Source organism: Phycodurus eques, chromosome 17 (assembly GCF_024500275.1).
Source record: "Phycodurus eques isolate BA_2022a chromosome 17, UOR_Pequ_1.1, whole genome shotgun sequence".
Lineage (NCBI taxonomy): Eukaryota > Metazoa > Chordata > Actinopteri > Syngnathiformes > Syngnathidae > Phycodurus > Phycodurus eques.
Window position 1 is genome coordinate 17,896,195 of NC_084541.1, and position 23,101 is coordinate 17,919,295.

Here is a 23,101-nt window from a genome sequence, read left to right on the forward strand (position 1 = left end):
GACTTCCATTCACGCTAACTTGTCTGGAATGACATGTTTCGAGTGTCGCGTTCGCATTCCAACGTGAGTCAACAGCGAGATGTGAGCCGGCCGCGCGGGGGACTTTCTGCCTTCCCAGAACTGTCTTTTGTCACATTTTGAAAAGACTCAAAGAAAAATAAAAAAAATAATCCCTCCGAAATGGAGCTTACCGCTTGCCCTGATGGATACAGGGCTCTCAGCACCGGCGAGCTGAGGGAGCTTTTACAAAGCGACGACAAAATGGAGCAAATCATTCGACTCAATGAGAAGGTGGGTCCATATCAGTAACAGCTTCCCCACTCAAAGTGCCTCCGGCAGTGTTTTCTGCGTTATTTGTTTTTGTCTTGAGCTGTTTTTATGTGGGACAACAAGTGTGGTTTTTTTTTAAATGTATTTATTTATTTTTAAAAATGTTTTGTTGCAGCAAATCCGCTTTATATGGCTCGTCGATTGTCTGCGTGGCGGGCGGTCGATTTTTTTAAAATTTTTAAATAACATACACACCACATGAAGTAATGAATTAGTAGCTAAGATTGAATTGAACTCAAATTGTTTTTCCATTGACCATTCTTGTTTATTTATCACACCTACCGAGAAACCCCCATATTGTACACTACTATGCTGGATAACCCCTTCCCTCCCTCGTCTTTGTGGCTTAATGCCGAACCCCGTTTGAAACGTCTCCACATTTTTGACCCCTTATTTCTCGTATGTCCCTTTGACAAATTTGACCACATTTCAATAAACACACTTTTTGTAATCTATTATACAATTCGGCATTGTTTCAAATCATTCATAAGTTGTATTTCGACCGAAATTCCAACTTTCAGAGCTGCATGTTCGCCCCCTCAAACATGCCCCTGAGTGGCGTAAGGAAACGTTCCACTTCGGACTAAAAGTGTTCTTAATCGGCGTTGTGTCTCGTCATGATGTATCGCACCCATGCCGAATTAAAGAGTGTTGTTGGAACTGTTTACAACCACCCTCATTTGGATGAAAGCCTACGCGCAGCTTTGCGGTTTAAAGCGATGAATTAAAAACCGTGCACTTTGTCAACGGAGTTCCGCGCGCATTGCGGCACACGCCAGAGAGCGTTCTGGTTTCTGGTGACCTTACTGGCGTCCAGGGATCGTCTTTGTCATGCACACTATGCATATTACACCAGGGTAACGATTACATACTGTTCATGTTCCAAGAATATCCTCAAAATTGTCTCTATTTCAAATTATAAATGACATATCTTTTCAAAATGTGTTAACAGACTGTCTGGCATTATTAAATAAATGATTTAATGCTTCATCGATGTTTCAGAGAAAAGGGAAAGTGTATTTTTTTTAATGTTTGACACCACTTGTTTCTTATTAAAAACATCTATGAGTAGTTTTTAGTATTTAGTATGCATGATTGCATTTACTTTTTCGAGATTCCCCCATGACCATTCAAAGACCAGCTGCATGTTTCTGTGCAAAGTGTGGTGGATATACAGACAGTTCTCGGGACTGTTTCAAACCCCTGTGAACACTGTTACAACTCCATCCATGCATTTTTCATTCCGCTTATCCTCAATAGGGTCGTGGGCGTGCTGGAGCCTATCCCAGCTGGCTTTGGGCGAGAGGCGGGGTACACCCTGAACTTTGAAAATTAGGCTTCAAAGTCGTGAAAAACAAGCTCTCGGAAAAATGGATGCTACTTCATCTGGCATCTTTCTTATAACTACAGATAACTACTTGTGTGAGCTGTGAAAATGTATCCGGCGGCTAGAATATGTATCACACTAGATTCACATGCCACAACAATGAGGGGCTCTCACTTTAGTGGGCACACTAGTCAATACACTGGCTGTCCTGGCAGACATTTTTTTTCCCCCCTGGCTCTCCCACCTTCTCTCTGTGAAGTGCGCACACTCATGGCCTACAATGAGGCGCTCTAAAGCAGCCCCAGTGGCGGAATATCCAAATGGAAGATGCATTTTCGGGGTGTAGACGTAGCTAGCTGCACGTCGCAATTGCGCTGGATAACCGCTGATGCGAATAAAGGCGCTCAAATATTTACATAGTGCGGTAGGGACGACTCCAGTGCGTCACGAGGCGCCATTTTTAGCCAAGCCCCCAAATCAGGAAAACTGAAATGGTAAAACACTATATCTCTAATGGTAAAACACTATATCTCCACAATTCTGTACTGCACAGTTATCAGTCTTTTGACTTTTTAGCCATTATAGTCAAACATGTACAATGTATTTAGAAGCAAATCTCTGACTTTACAGGTTTTTAAGTTGATTAAATCGACTATCATTGATGCCCTACCCCCGAGGACGCATTATTAATTAAGACCAAAGTGCTGAGTTTACTGCAAAAGCCGTCACTTGTTTGTTAAATCCTGGGCTTTCTTACTGAAAGGATGCGACATTTGACACCAGGCCGCAAAGAGGATTCCAGTGAATGTGGATCTCAGACATTGTTGGGGTCCGTCGAAACGCGCACAAGTCAGCGGGATGCCTGTGATGTAAATTTAGTCCCGCGGCCCCACGGGGTGTTTGGCGTGACCCGGCAGGCTTTGTCGGCATACAGCAGCACCGGCTGGACTGGCCCCGGAAAACAAGTACACGTGAATGATGCCCTTCCACCATGTTGCTTCTTTGTGTGTGGTCTGGGAGCCAAAGCCACAAGCACGCATGGGTTCATCTGCGTAGCTTCTTGGGCCTCTTTTGAAGAGCTCTACTTGCTATTGGACAGCGTGCTTCTAGGTTCAACTTCTCTGGCAATTAGTCCAAACCCAAATCTGCCTCATTCGGTTTTGTAACCGCATCTTTTCAGATTCTCAGAACTAAATGCTTAAAGCGTTGTCCTTTGTCAGGACCCTAGTTTTTTTCTGCTTGTTTGGTCAATAACTGCTCTCAAACCTGCGTTTTTCCCGATCCAAAAGACTAAGTCCTGAAACCAAAGTCCTTAGTAACTGAGCTGCTGTAGTTTCTCCTTCGTTCATTTGCCATTTGAGCAAAAACAGGCTAAAAGTGGCAGTTTGCTACTACTAATTCAATCTCCACTTGATCTAGGCAAGTGGCACGCTTCATTTATCTGGAGATAATAGCATTATGCAAAGTGACTCGGTCATCATGATTCACGATGATGAATCATTGCCTCTTCCGTTTATTTTATTGATTTATTTATTTATTTTTAGCTGTATTGAAAACCAACTGTGTTGTTATATAATAGCCCAAAGCTTTAATTATGTGAAGCATCAATGGATTGGCTACAAGCCTCAGGAGAGAGACTGCTTTGTCAAGTCTGGTCCCCCCTGAACATCCCAGCCCATTTTTAAAATATGAGTGATCCTGACGGGAAAACGGTGCTCACTCCTCTTATAGTTTGTGGCGTACTCCAGATGATCAGCGCAGCTTTCATAGAACCAAAACGGACTTTTATGGGCAGCATGGTGCCAAATAGGGCTGAAACGATTCATCGAATAACATGAATAAATTATGCAGGGATCATTTTTCCACGCGGATTAATGTTACCGCATACTCTTGCATCACTCAGTGTTGAATTAAGTTGGCTCAATGGTGGCTAGCCAGGAGGAAAGACTCCGTAAAAGACGGAGAAAGTCCAAAGTTTGAGTCTACGATCACCAACACAAGGTATTGGTGTTAGCTCATTTAATATGGACTACCAATGCTAGTTAGAACGTATTGAAATGCCCCCATAAGTGGTCAAACGTTGACACAGCCGCTGGTGCACTTTCAATCGCTTTGATGAACAAACGGTACAAAATAAACACGTAATAAGCAATTCACACACAAGCTGCCACGGCCATAACTGTCACCAAGGCATTCAACTGGCTAACGGTTAGCCAGTTGACATCTAGCTGCTAACCTGAGCCAACAACGAACTAACTACACTCTCATTCGCTGACGTACACGTCACTCACCAGGGCAGGCCCCGCCTTCTAAAGCCACACACACTCAATGTCACAGATACTACAATGTAGGAAGTGATGATGACGACCCCATATCGACAAACTACTACCTGCACCTCACATGCGCTTGATTTTATTGTGTGTCGGTGTTGTTGTTTAATAATGTAATTGTTTTTATCCGATTAATCAATCGGCTAATAACACTACACACTTAAATAATAATAATATTCGATAGCTTCTGCCCTTGTGTGTACCCGACTTTAGTGAAATAAATTTGTCCAGTCTGGTATTTGTCTGAAAATAAATTGTGTTCTTTTTTTCTTTTTTTTTCTTTTTCCCCTCTGTGTGTGTCTCACTGAGGCTTGAAAGCACTGCATCTCGACAAACGGGTGGGCGCTACGGGTAACCGTTTTCAAAAAGAAGCTCTTTATCTCCTCAAGACAGAATTCACTGACGATTATATATGGCTGTTTCCAAGACAAGACGGACTACTTAAACGTCCGCGGACTACAACAATGCGGCTCATCATTATCATCCCGGCAGGCTCCTACGATCCCTCTGGGTGTCATCTTTCAGTGTTTGCTAAATCCAAACAAAACTCCCCGGGCAGTTATAGTCAGATAAGCCCCAGCATGAATTGACATGACCACGAAGAACTGGGATGCGTTTATCTTTCTCCACACTGGAGAAGTTGAGAATAAACAACAAAATGTTGTCTGAATTCTGGAGCTTTTTAAATTACTTCATTCACCCTTTTGGTGACCTGTATAAAAAAAAAATATATACAAGGCAGATGCGCCGCATCTCTCCAGAAACTGCCTTTGGGGTTTTTGTGGATCTTTGGGAAGAAACTGATCTTATGAGTTAGACACTAATCACTTTTATTACAGCGGTGTTCGGGACTGCATTGTACAACCATAAAGTGAATGCGTTTTAATAATTCATGCTGTTGCCTTGCAGATATCATTGACATCCATTAATGTACTAGTACCCACTAGGGCTGCAACGATTAATCGAATAACTTAAATAATACGATAACAAAAAAAGGTCGAAGCAAAATCTCTGCCTCGAAGCGTCAGAGTGATCACTTTTCCACATGGACTGATGTTACTACAGTCAGACGCACCAGTCCAAATAGAAACAAGTTGGCGCGATGTTGGCAAGCTGAGAGGAAAGAGGGCATATAGACAAAATGCCCAAAATGTGGGATTATTTCACACTTAAAAAAAAAAAAAAAAAAAAAAAGAGTATAATGAAGTACATTGTATTCACCTGCACCAAATACCCGCATCTCACGTGCATATTCAAAATATATTTTTATCCAATTAATCGATGGGATAATCAGTAGAATAATGAATTCTATAGCTGCAGTCTGAGTCACTAGTAGTCAAATATTGAAGGCAAGGCGCGTACTAATACATTGACCTTAGACTGGATATCAAAATTCTCAAATGACTTTCTATATTGCCGTTTGTCCTCACGACTTGGACAGCTACATGTTAAGGCAAAACTGTGCACTATAGTTGACAACTGTGTGCAACTTGATTCTTTTTTTTTTTTCTAATTGAATTGTTCGAGTTATTTGGTTAATTCAGTCCTATGTGGGTAAAATACGTAAAACTGTTTATTTTAATAATAAACCAATAATACATTTGTCAATGTTATAATATTTTATCTAATTATTATTCAATAATTCAAATGAAAAAAGACAATAAAAACTATAAATGTGTATAAATGAACGAGTGTCACTCCAGCTATTGATAGAAGTTTAGTCCAAGTTTATAGGTGTAATATTTTAAGAGGCGCATGGAGCAATCTGGGTGCCGGATGTTGAAAGTATCGCAGTTTAGCTTTCAGCGTTATCAGTGGCGTTTGGAGTCAGTTTCCTTTGTTCCACACTCTGTTAAACAAAAGGATGTCGCTTGTTTCCTGACAAAAACGTCTCCTTTTTTATTCGGATTAATGGCGGCAAACAGCATGGCATGGAACGTCTTGACTATTTGGGAAGACGTCAAAGCACTCCTTTCAGTCAAAACACCCTTTCCATCCCCTGCCTCATATGTAAGGCGCGCACATAAAGCGCAAAGCCAGCAAGCCCGCCTGCCCACCTGATCCCAGTTTGTAAAAATAAACCCACCATCAAAGTAGAAACCATCTTTTCAGGAATGCCGTTATGTAGTCCAGTGTGAGGTCCATCTACTAGTATTAGGCTTTCCATAAATGTAAATTTATTGGCTTTAAAGCCGTTTGAAATAAGCTACTTCAATCCAATTCAATTCCAGGTTTTTGGCACTTTCTCAATTTTACGTAGTGAAATGCTTCATTCCATTAGCAGTGTATAAAACCATTACAACAACGACTTGTGCCGTGCTTCCAGTTTCAGGAGCTTCAAGTGGACAGGGAGATGATGCTGGCCTCCAATCGCAGCGTGGCCGAGGACAGTCTGGCCCGGCAGCCCCGCCTCGATAACGGCAGACTCCAGTTGGCGGAGAAATATCGGGAGCTGTCCAACCTGGCAACCATGTGCTGGGAAAAACAGAGTCAGCTTGGTGAGTTTAACCCCGGGCCCAGAGACCAGACAGACAGACTGGGGGCTGGGAGGAAGGGGTGTTTTTTTAATTGTTTTTTATTCCGTATTAGGTGCCAGAGGAATAGTGTCAAGAATTGGGAGACATTTATATCCGTCAACTGGAATCTAACTGTTTACTGCCACGATTAAAATATTCACTGAGTACATTTTTCAACGGGTAGAAGAGGTGGAAAAGGGTCTCGCCCAGCTTGTCTGTGACATTTAAGTTTGTAAACCACTGTAATGAGTAACAGTTCCCTGTAAATGATGGTGTTACATGTCTTTGGAATTGAGATCAGCACAGATTTGTTAGTAGGGGATAAAGATTATGGGGGTGAATCTCAGCTTGTCACATCAATAGTGAGGAAGAGAAATGCCAAAATGTTGGAAGTCGGACCAGTTTAGGCACCTCACACTTGAGCAGAGTACTTACATATCTGTATGCTTCAAATGGAGTATGTGTTGCGGTATATAGTAAAAGGTGTGTTTTGTGATCGTGAGAAAAGATGACGCAGTTCGACTGAATGTTGAACGTTCAACTAGAGCCATGCGGTGAGTCAGCGTTGCTTACGGCGCGTTTCTCTGTAAATCGATGATTCTTTTGCCATCGAAAGCCCTTTCTCAGTCTTGTTTTTTGTTTATAGTTTGAGCTGTCACAAAAGCAAAAAAAAAAAAAAAAATGAGTGAAGCTGCTAGCTGCATGTAACTGCCATACATTAGTCACTTGTGACAGAAAATAAGTGTTTTACACGCCCGCATATGACAAAGTTGAATGAAATCCCTTTTGACTCGTGACGGTGACACCCTGACTGTGCGTTTGGCAAAATGGAAGTCTCTCGTCAGCCTTTGAGAAAAACTTGGACTTTGAGACAATTGCTGGGCAAAAAGCCTCAGCGTGGCTCTGGAGTTTGGTCATGGGAACCAAATGGTGGATATCAAATACCAGCAGGAAGCCTGCCACAGTTGTCAAGGAATTTACAGGGGTGAAAGGGGGCCTCGTTTCGCTTTTTCCGGGGCAGCTCCAGATGATGTGCCCCTTAAGCTTCATCCCTAAATTCAAAGCCTTGTGGACACACCGGAGAAAATCTTGTCAGTGTCTGAGCCACGCCAACAGCAGGTGATAAACTAAATCCTTACGGCTTCATTTCCAGAGGAAGTTTTCAGTGCTTTATTAGCCTTGAAAAATCAGCACAGTTTTTTTACTTCTCTCATGAAAATAACTTTGCCCAATTTTCTAGCCAATGATGAAAAGTTTGGCATATTTCTTGAGCTTCCGATGTGTGTGTGTGTGTGTGTGTGTGTGTGTGGGTGAGAGTGCATTACGCAGACACAATCCCACATGGCAGTCTAAGAGGGGGGGTTTGTCCTTCCTCTGCAAAACATCTGAATCTCATTTGGGCAACAAGGGGGTCAGATTGGAGAAGGACAGGCTAGACTGGGCTAGTGGTATGATGGTATGTACAGGTTGCCTCCGGATCCTTAAAAATGTCAAAAATTCTGGCTTTGAGAGGAAGAGGGGAATTGGGCCGAATTTGAGCTCGGATGTCTTTGAAAGATTTTCCTGACTGGTACTGTTTTCTGAGCAGATCGGGAGGAAAAAAAAAAATCACTCTTACACCCCACCCCACAGGATAATCGCTCAGGGTAGTCAAGTTAAGTTTATTTATATAGTCCGTAATCACAAAAGAGTCTCAAAGGGCTTCTGCAAGCTCACAGTTCACAAAGATCAGTGACGCGCTGTAGGTAGTGGTTCTTCTCAGGACCTGTCCTGGCCAGCCGATGCAGAATCCCTAAAAGCACCGCCTCCAGGGAAGTTGTTCTCCTCAGATCTTGTCCCGGTCGGTCGATGTAGAAGACTTACAGCAACAGCCTCACTTCGATTATCGCCACCTAGCCCCCTTTCCCAGCAGGAGAGCAGGCGGGGAGGGGAGAGGAGACGCGGCAGTAAAACAGACTGAAATCCCAATGTCAGGGGGTATGGCAGGGCAGGAGGGTAATTACATACTAGATCTGCTTTGACCAAATGCAAACATGTAAAAATAAGGCTTAAATCAGAATTTAAACATTTCTACATAGGTAGCAGCTCTAATTCCCGCTCTGATATCTTTCAGAAACATCCAATTATCTGGTGTTCTGTGACTTTGATTGCAAGGGAGGAAAAATACAAAATTTCGGCCAAATTGTCAGTATGTGTGTCCACAGTTTAAGTAATATTTAACAATTTTAACATTTATGATCGTCCTGCTTGACAGTTTTCCGAGCAGATCCCAGAGGAAAAATCACTCATAACACACTCCACACCACAGGATAATCTTTCCCAGACATTAGACAGTTGGGCCTTTTGTCAACTTTGATCAATCTTGGCCTCATATCAACTTTGTGTTCAGTTAAACAGGTCCAGGTCAATTTGTGACTAAATTGAGACCAGATCATCATTAATACAGACAGTATTCATACTTTTTGTCACATTTTTGTTTGTTGCTGTCTTGTGAGAATTTCTCACATGTCAAATGGGTGCCTAGGCTCAATGAAGGTTGGGAAATACTGCCTTAGACAACGAAGCCTTTCAAGAAGCCTATCATCAGACACAAGCACAATACCCCTGAATTGTCATTTTCAAGCTCAGGTATCCCTTTTTTTGTGTGCCTGGAGCGAAACACTGGGAGCTTGTCAGATAAGGTGCTCGCTGTTGGTCCTGTGACGCATGTATCTTTGGTGTCTTATGTCTTTCAGTCTCTGTTAGCTGTTCCACACATAGCCGCTGCACATGGATGCAGGCTTCAATCACCTCCACTTTCATAAATTCGCCTTGACATTTTTTCTATGATTTAACAAGTTCGCCGAGCCAATTTTAGCTGAATCGCCCTTGACTTTTTACTTATTTATCTTTAGTATCTGGAAGCTCGGCAGCGTTATGTTTTGTCTGTGGGCTGTATGAACGTTTGATATGTTTGAAATGTCCTCGGCTTCATGACGACTGCAGCCTTCCGATGACAACGAGACGGCGCATCGTTTGCAACTTTCCTTTTAATCTTCTTCAATCCCCGCGTCAATGTCTCCCAGCCGCTCAATGGGAGGAAATGATCTCCTCATGACAGAAACAATGCAGTCGCAATTAGGTTAGCGCGAAAGCTAACTAGACTAAAAGATCTAAACCATCCATCAACACGACTTGTGACGCTGGGTGTGGTGATTTGTTTTTAGCCATCATCACACACTCCACTAAGAACGGATGTTTTTTTTTAATGGTTGTTCCTTCTGAGAAACAAGAATCCCTGTGACTGGAGTACAGAGTCCACATTGTTCAGGACTTTCTCGATTTCACAACAACTTTACACACTGACGCAAATGTTAACAATTCAAGATGTCCAATGATGAAGTGTTTCACTGTTTTGCCAGGAGGTCGCTTAAGCGGGGTACAATCATACCGACAATTGGGCCAAATGTGAGCTTTTTTTTTTTTGTTCTGTTTTTTTTTTTTTTTTTTTTAAAGGTCCGACGTGACCGCAAGTGCGCATAGGGGCTTCGCGCTGGCAAGGCCGTGTTAGAGCGTCTCGTTGTCACAGCGTGGACAAGCCCTGGGATGACCCGCGGGATATATTCCAGCCTTGTATGTCAAAGAGGAGCTCAATTTAACCTGGGTTGTTATGGAGAGTTTTTGCGACATGTGCATAGATGGTAAAACATTTTTTTTTTTTTTTCAAATCAAATTATCTGTAAGCTGTTTATATTTAAGGGGAATGTAAAATGAGTTTAAAATTATATTAAAGTGTGGTGGGATCCTAGTTTGTATGGCGTAATGAATCTAGGCAATTGTAAAGAATTACTTGCAGTTCTTTGCTATTCAATGCAGAGTTCGGTCCCTATTACAATATTTCTGTCATGTAGAGAGAAATTGTCAGTGTCAGAAAATTGATTTCGTCGACACGTTCAGAACCCCCCCCCCCCCCCAAGTCTTGAGTTGAGAGCATTGTACAGCAACAGGAAGACGGTGAGAACCACAGGAAATAAGCGGTATGGAAATATCGAGGAGACACCATGTGTGCAGCGGCCTTGCCCAAAGCACATTACCCACATGTCGGACAACAATCACCCTTCCCGCCCTTTTGTTGTTAAGCGCTTTAGCTAATTCACTTTACCACACAGTTCACCCTTAACCCTGATGGTATATCACCCTCATGGAGCGACTACAAGAATTTCTTTAAACATCTACCTTTTTGTTTTGTCAGAAACTTTTAATGTCTAACGTTTTTAATCATTTGAACAGAAACCTTTTTTAATGTCTACTGTTTTTAATCGTTTTGCCAAAGTTTTTTAAATGGCTACATTTTAAAATTCTTTCAGGTGTAATTTTTTTTTGTCTACCGTTTTTGATAACGGGTGTTTAAGACGTGCATTTTAAGGCGACCACTCCAAAGCGACATTACCAACTCGTGGCCTGGCATGCATAATACAAGTTTTTTAAAATCCGAACGCTGTATCGGTCTGACAATGTTACTGTGTACATGAAATGTTTCAGTAGCTTTTTACTTGGTTGTTGTGGTGCAAACACAACCTGAATGGTAAAGGGTAAATGGACTGCACTTATATAGAGCTACCAGTTGCGTCATCATTATTCTGACAAGCGTTCCAGTGCCCAAATTTGGCAAAAAGATCAGCAGAAATGATGATGTCGTGGCACTACTCTCGTTGTTTGATTGACAGGATGCGAAAAAACGTTTCGAGGTAGACACAGTTGTTCTACTAGTGTGCTCTAGTCATTCTACTAGTGTGTTGAATTGTCAGGACAAAGAGCATAGTAGTACATGGACCTGAAGCTGGATATTAAAGATATGCAGTAAATGCTCAAATGGTTTTTACCGCTTCATTCAGTCAATCCCATGGTCGACAAGATCCCATCTGTGATTACATATATGTATTTATTATAACCTATTTGTGGATAATGCGCTGCAGATCACTCGCCGCAATGTTCAGTTGCCTCTTGATTCCTCTCAGACGCTATGGTAAAATTGTCAGCTTTTGTGGGGGAATGGAAGAATTGTATGAGTCATTAGAATGGAGGCGTCTCAGTCTTCTGCAGTTTCCAGCTGGCACGTTCTCGCAACACCATGAATTATGATGAAAGCACAAGCTTCTACTTTTGTGTTAAAAGAGAAGACGCTAACATAACTGCATCCGTGATAAACAATGGCACCTTCACTTACGACGGGCACGTCTCATGTAAGTGAGTGACTGTATACCCCACCCCATATAAGTTGTAGCTGATCAGAAGCTAACATGAGCATCCAGCAAAACTCAGTGCAGCTCTGCTTACCTTGTGTGACGCCATCACTGGCTAATAAAACCATATCCGCACTCCAGAGACCCAACTACAGTGGTGTCTTGTGATTATGAGTGACCCTACTTACTAGTTTATTTTTTCGAGATACAAGGCATCATTTGGCCATTTATTTGTTTCTTTTTTTTTGCTTTGAATTGCGAGCACAAATTTGAGGTACAAGCACCGTATGGTGTCAACAAGGTCACTTCGCAACAAGCCAAAGTTTGGCAGCTGCTTCATGCTACCTATTTCCATTCCCAGTTGAAGTTTACTGTCAAACTAAACAAAATGCGAGAATTACTACATGCTTTGCCTTACAGTCTGTTTTGCTTAATGCTAAAAAAACAACGCAAAACGCCATAGACAGGCAACAAATAGCATCTGTGTCTTATAACCATTTAGCCAATGAACATTTGTGCCCAAACGGTGAAGCAAATCATGTAGACAGACAATATTACTATATTACTGCAGCTGACTGAGTGAGTTGTGAAACTCTTCGTTTCTGTCTGTGTTTGTAATATATTACCGCCAGATGGTCAAGGTGTGTAATGCATAATGTCCATTAAATTGAAGTACAAAATGTTTAATTATTTGTATTCTTAATTATGTCTTTACTGTATGATTTTATAAATTACAATATCACAGAGTGCTATTGTTCAAAACACATTACAAATAGTTTTTATTTTTTTGAGGCACGCCGGAACAGATTAAGGGCATTTCTTTTCAATTCAATGGGGAAAGAGGATGTGACGGATTAAACTTGTATAAAAAGGCACAGCTGTATTTGTAGACAAATTGTCAAAATTCTCACTATGAACAAAATTCTTTCCGGTTTTAAATTACATTGTTTAATGTGGCTATCGGTTGTACAGTCGTACACCTCGCCAGCCTCATTAGTTGATTGTAGTCATCTTACTATTTGTGATTGTGTTTATTGTGACAGTGAAAGATAAAAATAGCTTATCTGGCAGCTTTGGGCCTACCTGCTCACTGAACGCCGCCTCTGCATTTCACACAAGGCGTTTTTTCCCCAACTCTTCCTCCCCATCGTTTCATTTCTGATGCTTGATATCATCTTCCTGACAGAAAGAGTTAATCCATCACGATCGCAAACACATTGCTAAGTGTGACACCATGATGCGTGCACTGGCCTCCCCCCAGGTCCAATTCCCTTCCCGTACCGAATGTAGGTCACTTTTCAGCTGCCGTAGGAGTGTTTGTTTTCCCTGGCTGCCAACTCACATTTACATCCCTCGTCTCTAAATAAAACGTCTGCAACGTGCGGTTATCGGACAAGGGTGCTACCATTTTTATGCACGCCTGCTTGCTTTTCCGACGTACGTTGGATGTGATGTGACACCATGGATTAGTCACGCTGAGGCGAGGGTGTTAAAAGAAAGCACAACCATTGCGTAGAACATATTTTTAAAGGAAAGTGGATGAAAAAGATAACAACTTAAGATTGTTTTTGTAGTCGAAGAAAGTCGAGTCGAAGTCGGTCAATTGATTACATCATTGATGTGGACCAGTTTCGCTTCGACATATTTTTTACAACCAGTAATTGTAGCAGATGAGTAAGTCAAAAAAAATGTGCAATTGGAAATGGAGATTAGCGATTAGTCACCTTCAAGCTTTAATCATCCATCGATTAATCAGTCCGACCGCTACATCATAGTTTTGGTTTCCCTCAGAGAGCTGCTATGACTGTGAACACAGTAAGTGTGTAGTCACCTCATCTTATTACATATACCCAATGGCCCCTGGATTTCATTATTATATTTTTAACAACAAATACATTTTGAAATCAAAAGTCATGCTAAATTGTGAAAACCAAATCTAAATACAGTGAACCCCACATATTTGCAATTTGGCTTTCACAAATTCACCTATTCTCAGAACCTATCCCCCGTTATTGCCAGGTTTGTTTCCTGTTAATTCTCTTATATAGTATAATTGTTTTTCAGTTATTTCTTTTTTTTTTTTTCATTTTTGGTTATTTTCTTTTAATTGGGGGGAAGCAACCCTGAAAAGTCTTATTGGCGGTTTTAGCATCCCCTATTCAAGAAGTGTTTGGATTTAAATAAAACAACTATTATTTATTATAATTATTTTCCGCAAATAGCGGGCGACCACTGTATGAGTACATTGAGTTACAAGCTTGGTAACGGTACGAATAAGTCAAGGTACCACACTGTATTTTGAATTAGAGGTCCCGCCGTGTCTGGCTGGCTCACAACACCTGACAGCTTTGTGTTCATGTGCGCTCAGTCGCTCACACCCATAATACTATAAATGTGAATAATTTATGTTCCTCTCTAATACAATAAAGATGCAATGAGTCACAGCAAAAAGACGAACGAGGCAGCTGCTCACAAATCATGCTCGCCCTGAAAACACTTTGTCACTGCGCAGAGGGGCAGGGGCGGCTTTTGAAGCTTTTCGGGGTGTGGTTTAATGGACGTTCACACGCAGTTAGATTGTTTTTTTGTCTCAAAATGGTACCAGAAGGACGAGCTGATGAAGACTAATCCGTACACGATTATATGAATCATCCGGATAAATGCGCTACCGGGTTGCTTGTCATGAACATGCCTGACCCGGCGAACTGTAAGGCGTCTCTTGTCCCTTGAAGGAGCGTTGTGACATCCGCATTTAAGTCCCACGGGTCAGACTGGGTTCATCGCCGCCCGGGGGGATGTTTGGGGGGGGGGGAGTGCAAATAAAGGTCACTTAATCGACTCTAATAACGCAAAGCTTGTTTTTTATATTTTATGTACGCGGTGGATCTTTACCAAGCAAGCGAGCGAATCCTCGTCATTAAAACCTCTGATGTAGTTTGTAATTCAAATTTTGTAGGGTCATTTTACGTGAGTAAAAACTGAAGCATTTTTTTTTCCTATTGTTCTGTCAGAAATGTTCACCACTGATTCAAATGAAACTTTTTACAACAGTTTTATCGTGTTAAGACGGAAACATTTTTACAATTCAAGACATTTTTAGATACTACTCTTTTCAAACGTTATAAATGGAACATATTTAAAACGGTCCTTTTAAGGTGTCCACTGTGTATGCATATAGTTACATGATTGGGGCGTGGGGGTGGGAGGGGGTGGGGGTGTTGTGTCAATGAGCAGATGGCGTGAAAATGACTATCCAGTCCAGCGTGACGTGGGAACAAATTTCCACTCTTGTGGTTTTCTCTGTGACTCGACAAGGGGGGAAGGGGGGGGGGGGGGTGAAGTCATCGTGCCTGGCATTCATTTTCACATTATCTTTACCCTTGCAGGAACCCGAGTCCAGAAGCACAGCTTGCAGAGCGCCCAGAACCTCCTGCAAGAAGAGGTGGCACGCGCTGAGGAGAACTCAGAGGTACAAAAAAAAAAAAAAAAGATCAAGGGAAGCTTCTTTTTACGAACAAAAGGAGTGATTTACACACGCCACATGCTTCCACCCCCCACCACACGAAGCTCCGATCAATATGGAATCACTCGAACACCCACTGATTGATGCCGCAAAATGAGCAGCCAGGCAACAAATAACACATTGTTCTCCCTGCACCTTTTCTTCATTTTCCGGAGATTCTCTGACTAGAGCTGATGCAGTGGATGTAATATCTTGTGTCCTGTGGCTATTTGGTCTGATCTCAGCCATGGAAGATGAAGCGGCTCGCGCTGTTAGTAAAGCTGCATAATGGCTGCAGCAATCTTCCTACATTCTTCTCTCGTTGCTGTATTCACACCCATACCAGGGAGTCAGGGAGATTCATAAGATGAATAATATATATATATGCATATATGAAGTGAATCAGATGGCGAAAATCTGAGAATTGACGCCCCCTCACACCCCTAAAAGGGGTTTGTAATTGATGCCACAAGGTGGTAGCAACGCACTTCAATCATCATAAGGCACCAACACCATGCATGTGGCATGTACATAATCATGAAACCACGTTACATAAACAACTATTCAGTAGTTAAATTATTTAACAAATCACCTTCATATGAGGCTCATCGATAGTATTAGCTAGCACACCAGCTTAAATAACACACTAGCACAAACTTGTGTGGCATCACACATGGGCAGAAACATTTACAAAAACTGTATTAAGTCATTAAACTTGTCTTTTGGCATTGACACACAAATGTTAGGGAATATAGCTGCATAGAATATGCTACATCGCGAAAATCTGCAGTACATTAATGCTTGTATTTTAATTTTTTTTTTTTTAATTCCTATTACTTAATAAACCATTTTTTAAAATGTTATTTTATAAGGTCTCTATATTTTCACCAACTGTGCGATGACTGGCAGTTCATTGCAAATGCGATTAGCAAGTAAGTTTATTTATAGGATCTTCATTTTTCCATGAAGCCAAGTTAATTAAGATTCTCAAAGCCGCTCGAGGCTGCGCTCGGCCCTCATTGGAACATGTTCGACTTTAATGAAAAGTAAAGAGATTTGAGCTGGAGTCGTTTCTTTTTTGGAGCGCCAGTGACGATAGAGACGTTCTGAGCATTTCTTAAATCATTGTCACGACAACCATCCAATGTTCAGCGGGACCTCGTGTCGGAGGGCGCAAACGCGTTCGATGGAACCCGCGACGGACGGATACTCCATGCGACCCGAACTCCCGTCCTGGGAACCCGTTCGGGCGGGGAGCGCTGGGCTTTCATACGTTGCCAAAAGCAACAGTTGCTGCGCTCGGGAGCCTTTGTTAGCCGTGTACGAGTTCCGTACAGTCAATTATTCCAGCTGACAAAGTGGGCCAAAGTTCACTCGTAAACATCCTCCGCGCTTATTAAATTCTCCATCTCCTCCGAGGGGTTTGTTTGATGGATGGGACCTCCCCTTGTGGGACCGTGTTTGTCGGCTGTAGGGTCGCAAAACCCGAGGAATTTTTCAAAGTTAGAAATTTGGAACCAGTTAGAAACCACAGGAATATATCAGGAATTTACAGAATTGACGGTTCGCTCTTAATAGGGCAACTTAAATATAGTTGGGGAACATGTCTTTTTGCGGCAGATAACATGGCTATCTAGCTCTGATGTTACTTCACAAAGCGGAGAGGAGCAGAGAAGTCGCTCCTCATTTTCCGAGAAATAGGTACATTCACTGCTGTAGTACATTTGGACTTTATTAAGGGGAAAAAAAATTATTGTTTTAGTTTTTTTATGTTAACTAATGTACCTACGGAGTGTGTTAAATGGGATAAAATATTTACCCAAGTATTTCAAAATAATACATTTTAGAGCTGTAATTGCAATATAGTGATACCGCGATATGTTTTCTTATCATACTGTTAGAATATGATACCGGGCGATGCCTAGCCCGCTATGAGTGTGCCTGCGAGTGCATGAGAAATGATTGACACCTCTCAGTCACGCCTCTCATTGGTTGCTTTTCCTCGGGTGCAAAGGTTCGAGCCACACGATGGGGCCAGAGAGGGATTCATTTATGCGTTTATTTATTTACAGATCATTTCCCTCATGTACTATTGGCAGGTCATACTGACAGTTTTAACAAATATGACTAAAAGTGATTCTTTTAAAATTGCAAAATCCCCTCTTCGCTTCCCATGGAAATTTTCCAGAAATGTTCCTCCCCTTTTGCAACCGTAGTCTGTTGACGTCGTCTTCACAGGAGCTGCTGGACAAGTTCATGGAGGGGAACGTGAGGCTGGAGGACTTCTTGGACTCCTTCCAGAGCTCCAGGAAGACTTACCACATCAGGCGAGCGCAGGTGGAGAAGATGCAGGACTTGAGCAAAAGGCACACCAGCAAAGTAGGCGGAGGCGGCGAGGACGCGATTGGCAAAATCCCCGAGGAGGTGAAAGCGGATTCCGAGCGCCTCCCGGACCCCCCGCGGCCCAACGGCTACCTGGCGCAGGGCCCCCTCCGGGTCTTCCAGGTACGCTACGGCCTCACGCCGGCCATCCTGTTGCCGCATTACCCCGTTTCCCCCACGGCCTCAGCCCCGGCCCACCGGGCCAGGACTCCCCCACCCGAACCCCACCCACAGGGACACGTCCTCGGGCCCAGCGCTCCCCTCCACCCGGTGGGACTCAGGGTGATCGGACAGCTGCCCGGGGGCTGGCCGGCCAATGGGCGGCCGGTACGATTGCAGCAGCTCTACAGGCCCAACCCCCAACACCCCCAACCGCCCTTCCGATAGGTCGGGAACGGAAAGTAGGGCAAAACTTCTCAGAGCGGCGTTCCAGGAAAATGGACTCTACGATAGACGGCACACCATCTGTCCTAAGATGCCCGGATGTTTTAACTTGGTGGCATATTTGATTCAACAGGACAAAGTTCTCTCAAGGGCATGGCACACAAGTGGTTAGCATGTCTGCCTGACACTCAAGAGATCCCGGTTCGAATCTCTGTTCTGCGGGTACCGCGACTCCCACCCAGATTTGCAAAACATGCGTGTTCGATTCATTGACGACTCTAAATTGTCCGTAGGTGAGAATGTGAGTATGAATGCTTGTTTGTCATGCGATCGACTGGCGATCAATCCAAGGGTGTGCCCCACCTCTCTCGAACAAACTCAGATGGGATCTGTTCCGTTTCCATAAGCAGTATAGAAAATGGACGGAAAATTCTCAAGGCGTACTTGTGGATTCCATCTCCAGTGTCTTTTTTGTGTGTGTATTTATTCGCGTAAATCCTATTTTTAATGGTTGGCTTCAAAGAGGCGCTTCAGATTCACAATATTTCTCCTCCGACGGCTCCGTTTGCAGCGCTGGAGGATTTAAGCGCGACGGGACGAGACGCCGTCCTCGCTTTCTTGGGATTATAATAATTCTCTAATTATTCCGCCCCTCGACCAGCAAGCGATCAGAGAATGTTTACGCTGCTTTGACAAACTACTAGGGGGGAGGGGAGAGTGCCTTTCGGCGACCAGTGCCCAGTCGGATCCATCAGTACTCTAATTGCGAGTCGTTGTCGTCTTCTTCTAATGAGAGACCCCGCAGGAGTGAATGCCACTGCAGAAGGTTTCCTCGTGTTATTTTAGACCCTCTTGAAAATGCCCTCAAAAATTAATAATGCACAAAAATGCGACCTAGATACTCCAGCAGTGGATTCTCACTGCGCTTAACAAAGAAAATATTGTTTCATATTGTGGAAAAGACACTCAAATCTGCAGAAGATTAAAGGATTGGGACCAATAAACCCTCTGCGCGGAACTTCAATTTATTGTCTAATATCGTATTTCCTCAAATAGTGGCCTCTGCTCTAATAGATGCCGTACCTCACTTTACATGGCACGTCTCAAATAAATGTTTTCCACTGTGGAAAAGGTGATGTTTATTTTCTCAATTATTTTTTTCAACATGATTATATCAGTATATTTTAAAATAATATCACTGTATATCGTTAGCCTAATAGTGTAATTTGCCCGAGTCATTTTTAACTTACGGTAACAATACCAATAAAAAAGTACTGATATGCTTGCAAAAAAAAAGCAAATGTTTGTTTTTTTTGTGTGTGTTTGTCATTCGTCAAAGTAATCCACAAAGGTTGAATCGAGGCAAGTGGACTGTTCGTTTGAATTTGTTGCGTTTTTTTCCCCCCTTGTTTTCAAAACATTTTCAAAAATGACATGCAATTATGCTCGTAGGCTAACAATATATGTTATTTGTTGCTGTCCAATAAAAAAGTGTCCATCACCAATTTTATAATTTGTTTAAATATTTGAAATATTTTTTGGAGTGGTATTTGAAAAATGAAGATTTAAAAAAAAAAAAAAAGGGGGGTACAATAAAAAATTTTAAATTTATTTGGGTTTTGATTAGACAATGATATAATTATTATAAGACATTGTAATCTACAGTAATATTTTTTATCTTTGAAAATATATATTTTTTAAATTAAAGATTAATATATCATTTCTGGATACATTTTGAATAACTGTCCAAATAAAGGCCTTCTGTAATAATGGAGTTTCAGTGTTGTAAAAATCTTTTTAAAAAGAGTGGAAAATGAACTGATTTCTGTATGTAACGCCTGGTACTCTGTGCAGTTGCGTGGCCACCATTTGAGGAATTGCGCTTTGTCCTGATCTTTGTGGCTTTCTCAGTACGACTAAACCAAGTCGACATAAAGGTGACGCTTCCGACGAGCACTGGTGGCTGGACGCACACTTTTGTGTCCGCTCGGAAAAGGACAACTCCATTTTGTCTGCTCCACTTGTGTGTGGCGACAACAAATGCATTAGTTTGCTCAAAGCGTCTTAAGTGACAACTAAATATTACTTTTTTTGCCTCCCTTTAATACTTGATGCTTCTGGAAAGCCCTTTGAGCGTTTAATCCATATCCTTGATATCCATCTTAAGGTTCATGTACTACTACACTCTTTGTCCTCACTAGTAGAACAGCTGTCTTAATTGTAATGTTTTTACTCTACTAGTGCCACTTTTGGTCACAATTTAATTACGGTGCTGAACTAGTAAGACGATTAGGCCCAACTAGTAGGCATGTGTCACGCATTAGTAGCCTCCTGGACTCTACTAGTAGCACCAAAATGCCCACTAGTAGTTTAACCTCACAGTCAACATGTCGATGTACTACTAGTATTACAATCTGTAAGTCTGTACTTGTAAAAATGCTCCACAGCCGTTTATTGACACCCCCGGTTGAATGTAAAACTAAATTAAAAGAATTACACGTACATTGAAGCAAACTTATCTTATGCTTACACAAGTCAGATAGCTTAATGCTAACACATGAAGCAGAACTCCATAGACAGGCTAGCGAGTTAGCGCCGGTGTCATGATAGAAATCTTTAAATAAGAAATATTAGAACACAAACGGAACTGCACCGTATATTGAAAGATGATATAACAATACTTGCAGGCGTATATTTAAAATCCTTGATATCCAGCTAAGGGTCCATGTACTAGTACACACTTTGTTGTAACTAGTAAGACAACTACATGTTACTCGTGAGGCACAAGTGTGCTCTAATTGATAAATGCGTGCAACTAGTAGGCACTAGTGATTTTATGAAATTCTACTAGTTCACATCTAGTGCTCCTTGTCATACAGCAGTGGGGAAAAATGTTACTAGGAAGACGCAATCATTCTACTAGTGCATCCTGGTTGCTGTACTTGTGTGTTGGTTTGTCTTACTACTAAGGACAAAGAGCCTACTAGTACACGGACCTTAGGACGGATATTATAGAACAAATGTTGAAATGGGATTCCATAAATGCGTCCCCAGCAGCCTTTTCAAAAGCATTGGGACACCACAGGAAGTTAGCATGTTTGGCTACTTGAGCGCATGTTGCGTGTGAAGTCTACATCAATCTAGTCTTGCGAGCAGTAAATGTACTGATCCCCGTCCACACCCATCACTCTGTCGAGGCTAATAATAAATAGCGCAGCTAGCATAGGAGCGTCATTGTCGTCTGTGACTGATAGATGAGTAAGCAATTTTGGGTGTAAACTTAAATTACAGGAAATCAATGGAAATGTCGATGTAAACTGCGGGAAGTTAACCGCTGTTGAATACGACCACAATTCACTAAAATGACTCAGGCTCTGAAGTCAAAACAAAGGAGACAGGAATCTGTTTCAGGTCACGGTCACGCTATTGTTAGCCCTTAGCGATAGCATCTGGCTTTCATTTTATTTGAAACGCACTCACACGCAAATTTTTTTGAAAAACATATTTCTAAAAATACAACAAAAGAAACAGTGTCTGTAGTTATGATACTACAAATTGTAATACATATTAAATATTTGTGAAAATATTTAAAATATATTTAAAATGATCTATATATAAAAATGCATAAATGTTTATTCAATAGTAATAATAATGAATAGAAAACAGCAAAAAAAGAAAAGAAAATGGAAACATGAATCTGGTGACGTCCACGCTTTTTGTCGAAAAACCGAGAAATGTTTTTTTTTTTTTTAGTAATAAAAATATAAAAATTTAAATATACAGCACAAATACTAACTAAAAATAATAATTATTATAATAATATTGTAATATGCATTATTTAAAATCAGTATTTATTCGTGAAAACAGTTTTAAAAAATATACAAAATAATGATGTGTCTTTATATACCGTAATTAAAGTAACTGTCTAAAAATACAGGGGAAAAAGAATAAATAGTACAAATGGAAAGCTTTAAACGGTGTTGAAGATGACTGATTTTTTGTTTGTTTTTAATCCTTGGAAGCTGAATTTTTGGAAACTCAACTTTTCTTGCTTAAAAAGTTTAAAAATATTTTTCAAATGACATTCTGTATACCATTTTATTTTCACTGTATTGCTCACATTGTACTGAGAAAGCAGCTTTTCTGTTCTACGACACGTTTACCTCTACCGTCATTTGCGTAATGACAAAAAAAAAAGCCAAAGAACATGCAAAACACACACGTGGAGTTCTTGTTTTACAACCCAAATGTTTTAAATGAAGGCTGCTGGGGAAAATTTGTTGTGCATGCTGGAGTCAAAATGTACGATATGTACAATGCGTTAAAGAAAAACCCCACCAGAATTCACCGTTTCAACCTTTTCTACTGTCAATTCACATTCAAGTGACCTTACACAAAACATGTTTACAGGTGACATCATTTTTCCATCTGCCTCTCAAGGAGTTGTCAATAAAGCACATTTGTTACTCGGGCTCCAAATGCAAACCACGGCACGATTTGTCACTGCATCTGTGTGTGTTTTTTTATTTTGTCTGCAACACTTCACTAGTCGTCATTCAAAAACTAGGCACGACAATTAAATATGAATGATTTATTTGCACAGCCCCCAGAACAAGGATATCATGCCAATATGAGACAGCAGCTGCAGGAAAAGAAGGAATTTTGTTTATTATGCTAGCTGGCTAGTGTTGTGTAGTCATAACAGCACTCTGCTGCTCGCTAGTGGCCACCTGGCAACATGTTACTACTTTTATGGCCTTTCATTTTTTTTTTATTTTTATTTTTTTTTTAAATCAGGGGTATGCAAAGTACATATGGACCACCAAGTCCTGTGTTTGTTGTGTTAAGTTAGCACGTTTACCCCACTAAAATGGCTTAGTTAAAATGTATTTTTATTTTATATTCATTTATCTAAAGAAATATTTGGTTAGTTGATTTATTGTAAATAAAATAAAATATAAAAATATTAGTACATGTTTAACAAAAATTCTATACAAATAGTAGAAAAAAGTCTTTTGGCAAAATAACCATACATATTTTGGTGGTTGTTTATCTTTATAAATAATCTATCCATCCATTTTCTGTACCGCTTTATCCTCACAAGGGTC

The 23,101-nt window shown here is 41.3% G+C and overlaps 1 protein-coding gene across 1 annotated transcript; it reads left to right on the forward strand.

Annotated features, from left to right (window-relative positions):
- Nucleotides 1-41: 41 nt before the first annotated feature.
- On the forward strand, nt 42-22,477 carry vps37d (VPS37D subunit of ESCRT-I). The gene is made up of 4 exons (XM_061702837.1): nt 42-291; nt 6,314-6,485; nt 15,112-15,194; nt 17,466-22,477. Exons 1-4 carry the CDS (start codon nt 181-183, stop codon nt 17,994-17,996), a joined length of 897 nt encoding a protein of 298 aa, XP_061558821.1. The 5' UTR covers nt 42-180; the 3' UTR covers nt 17,997-22,477.
- Nucleotides 22,478-23,101: the final 624 nt, after the last annotated feature.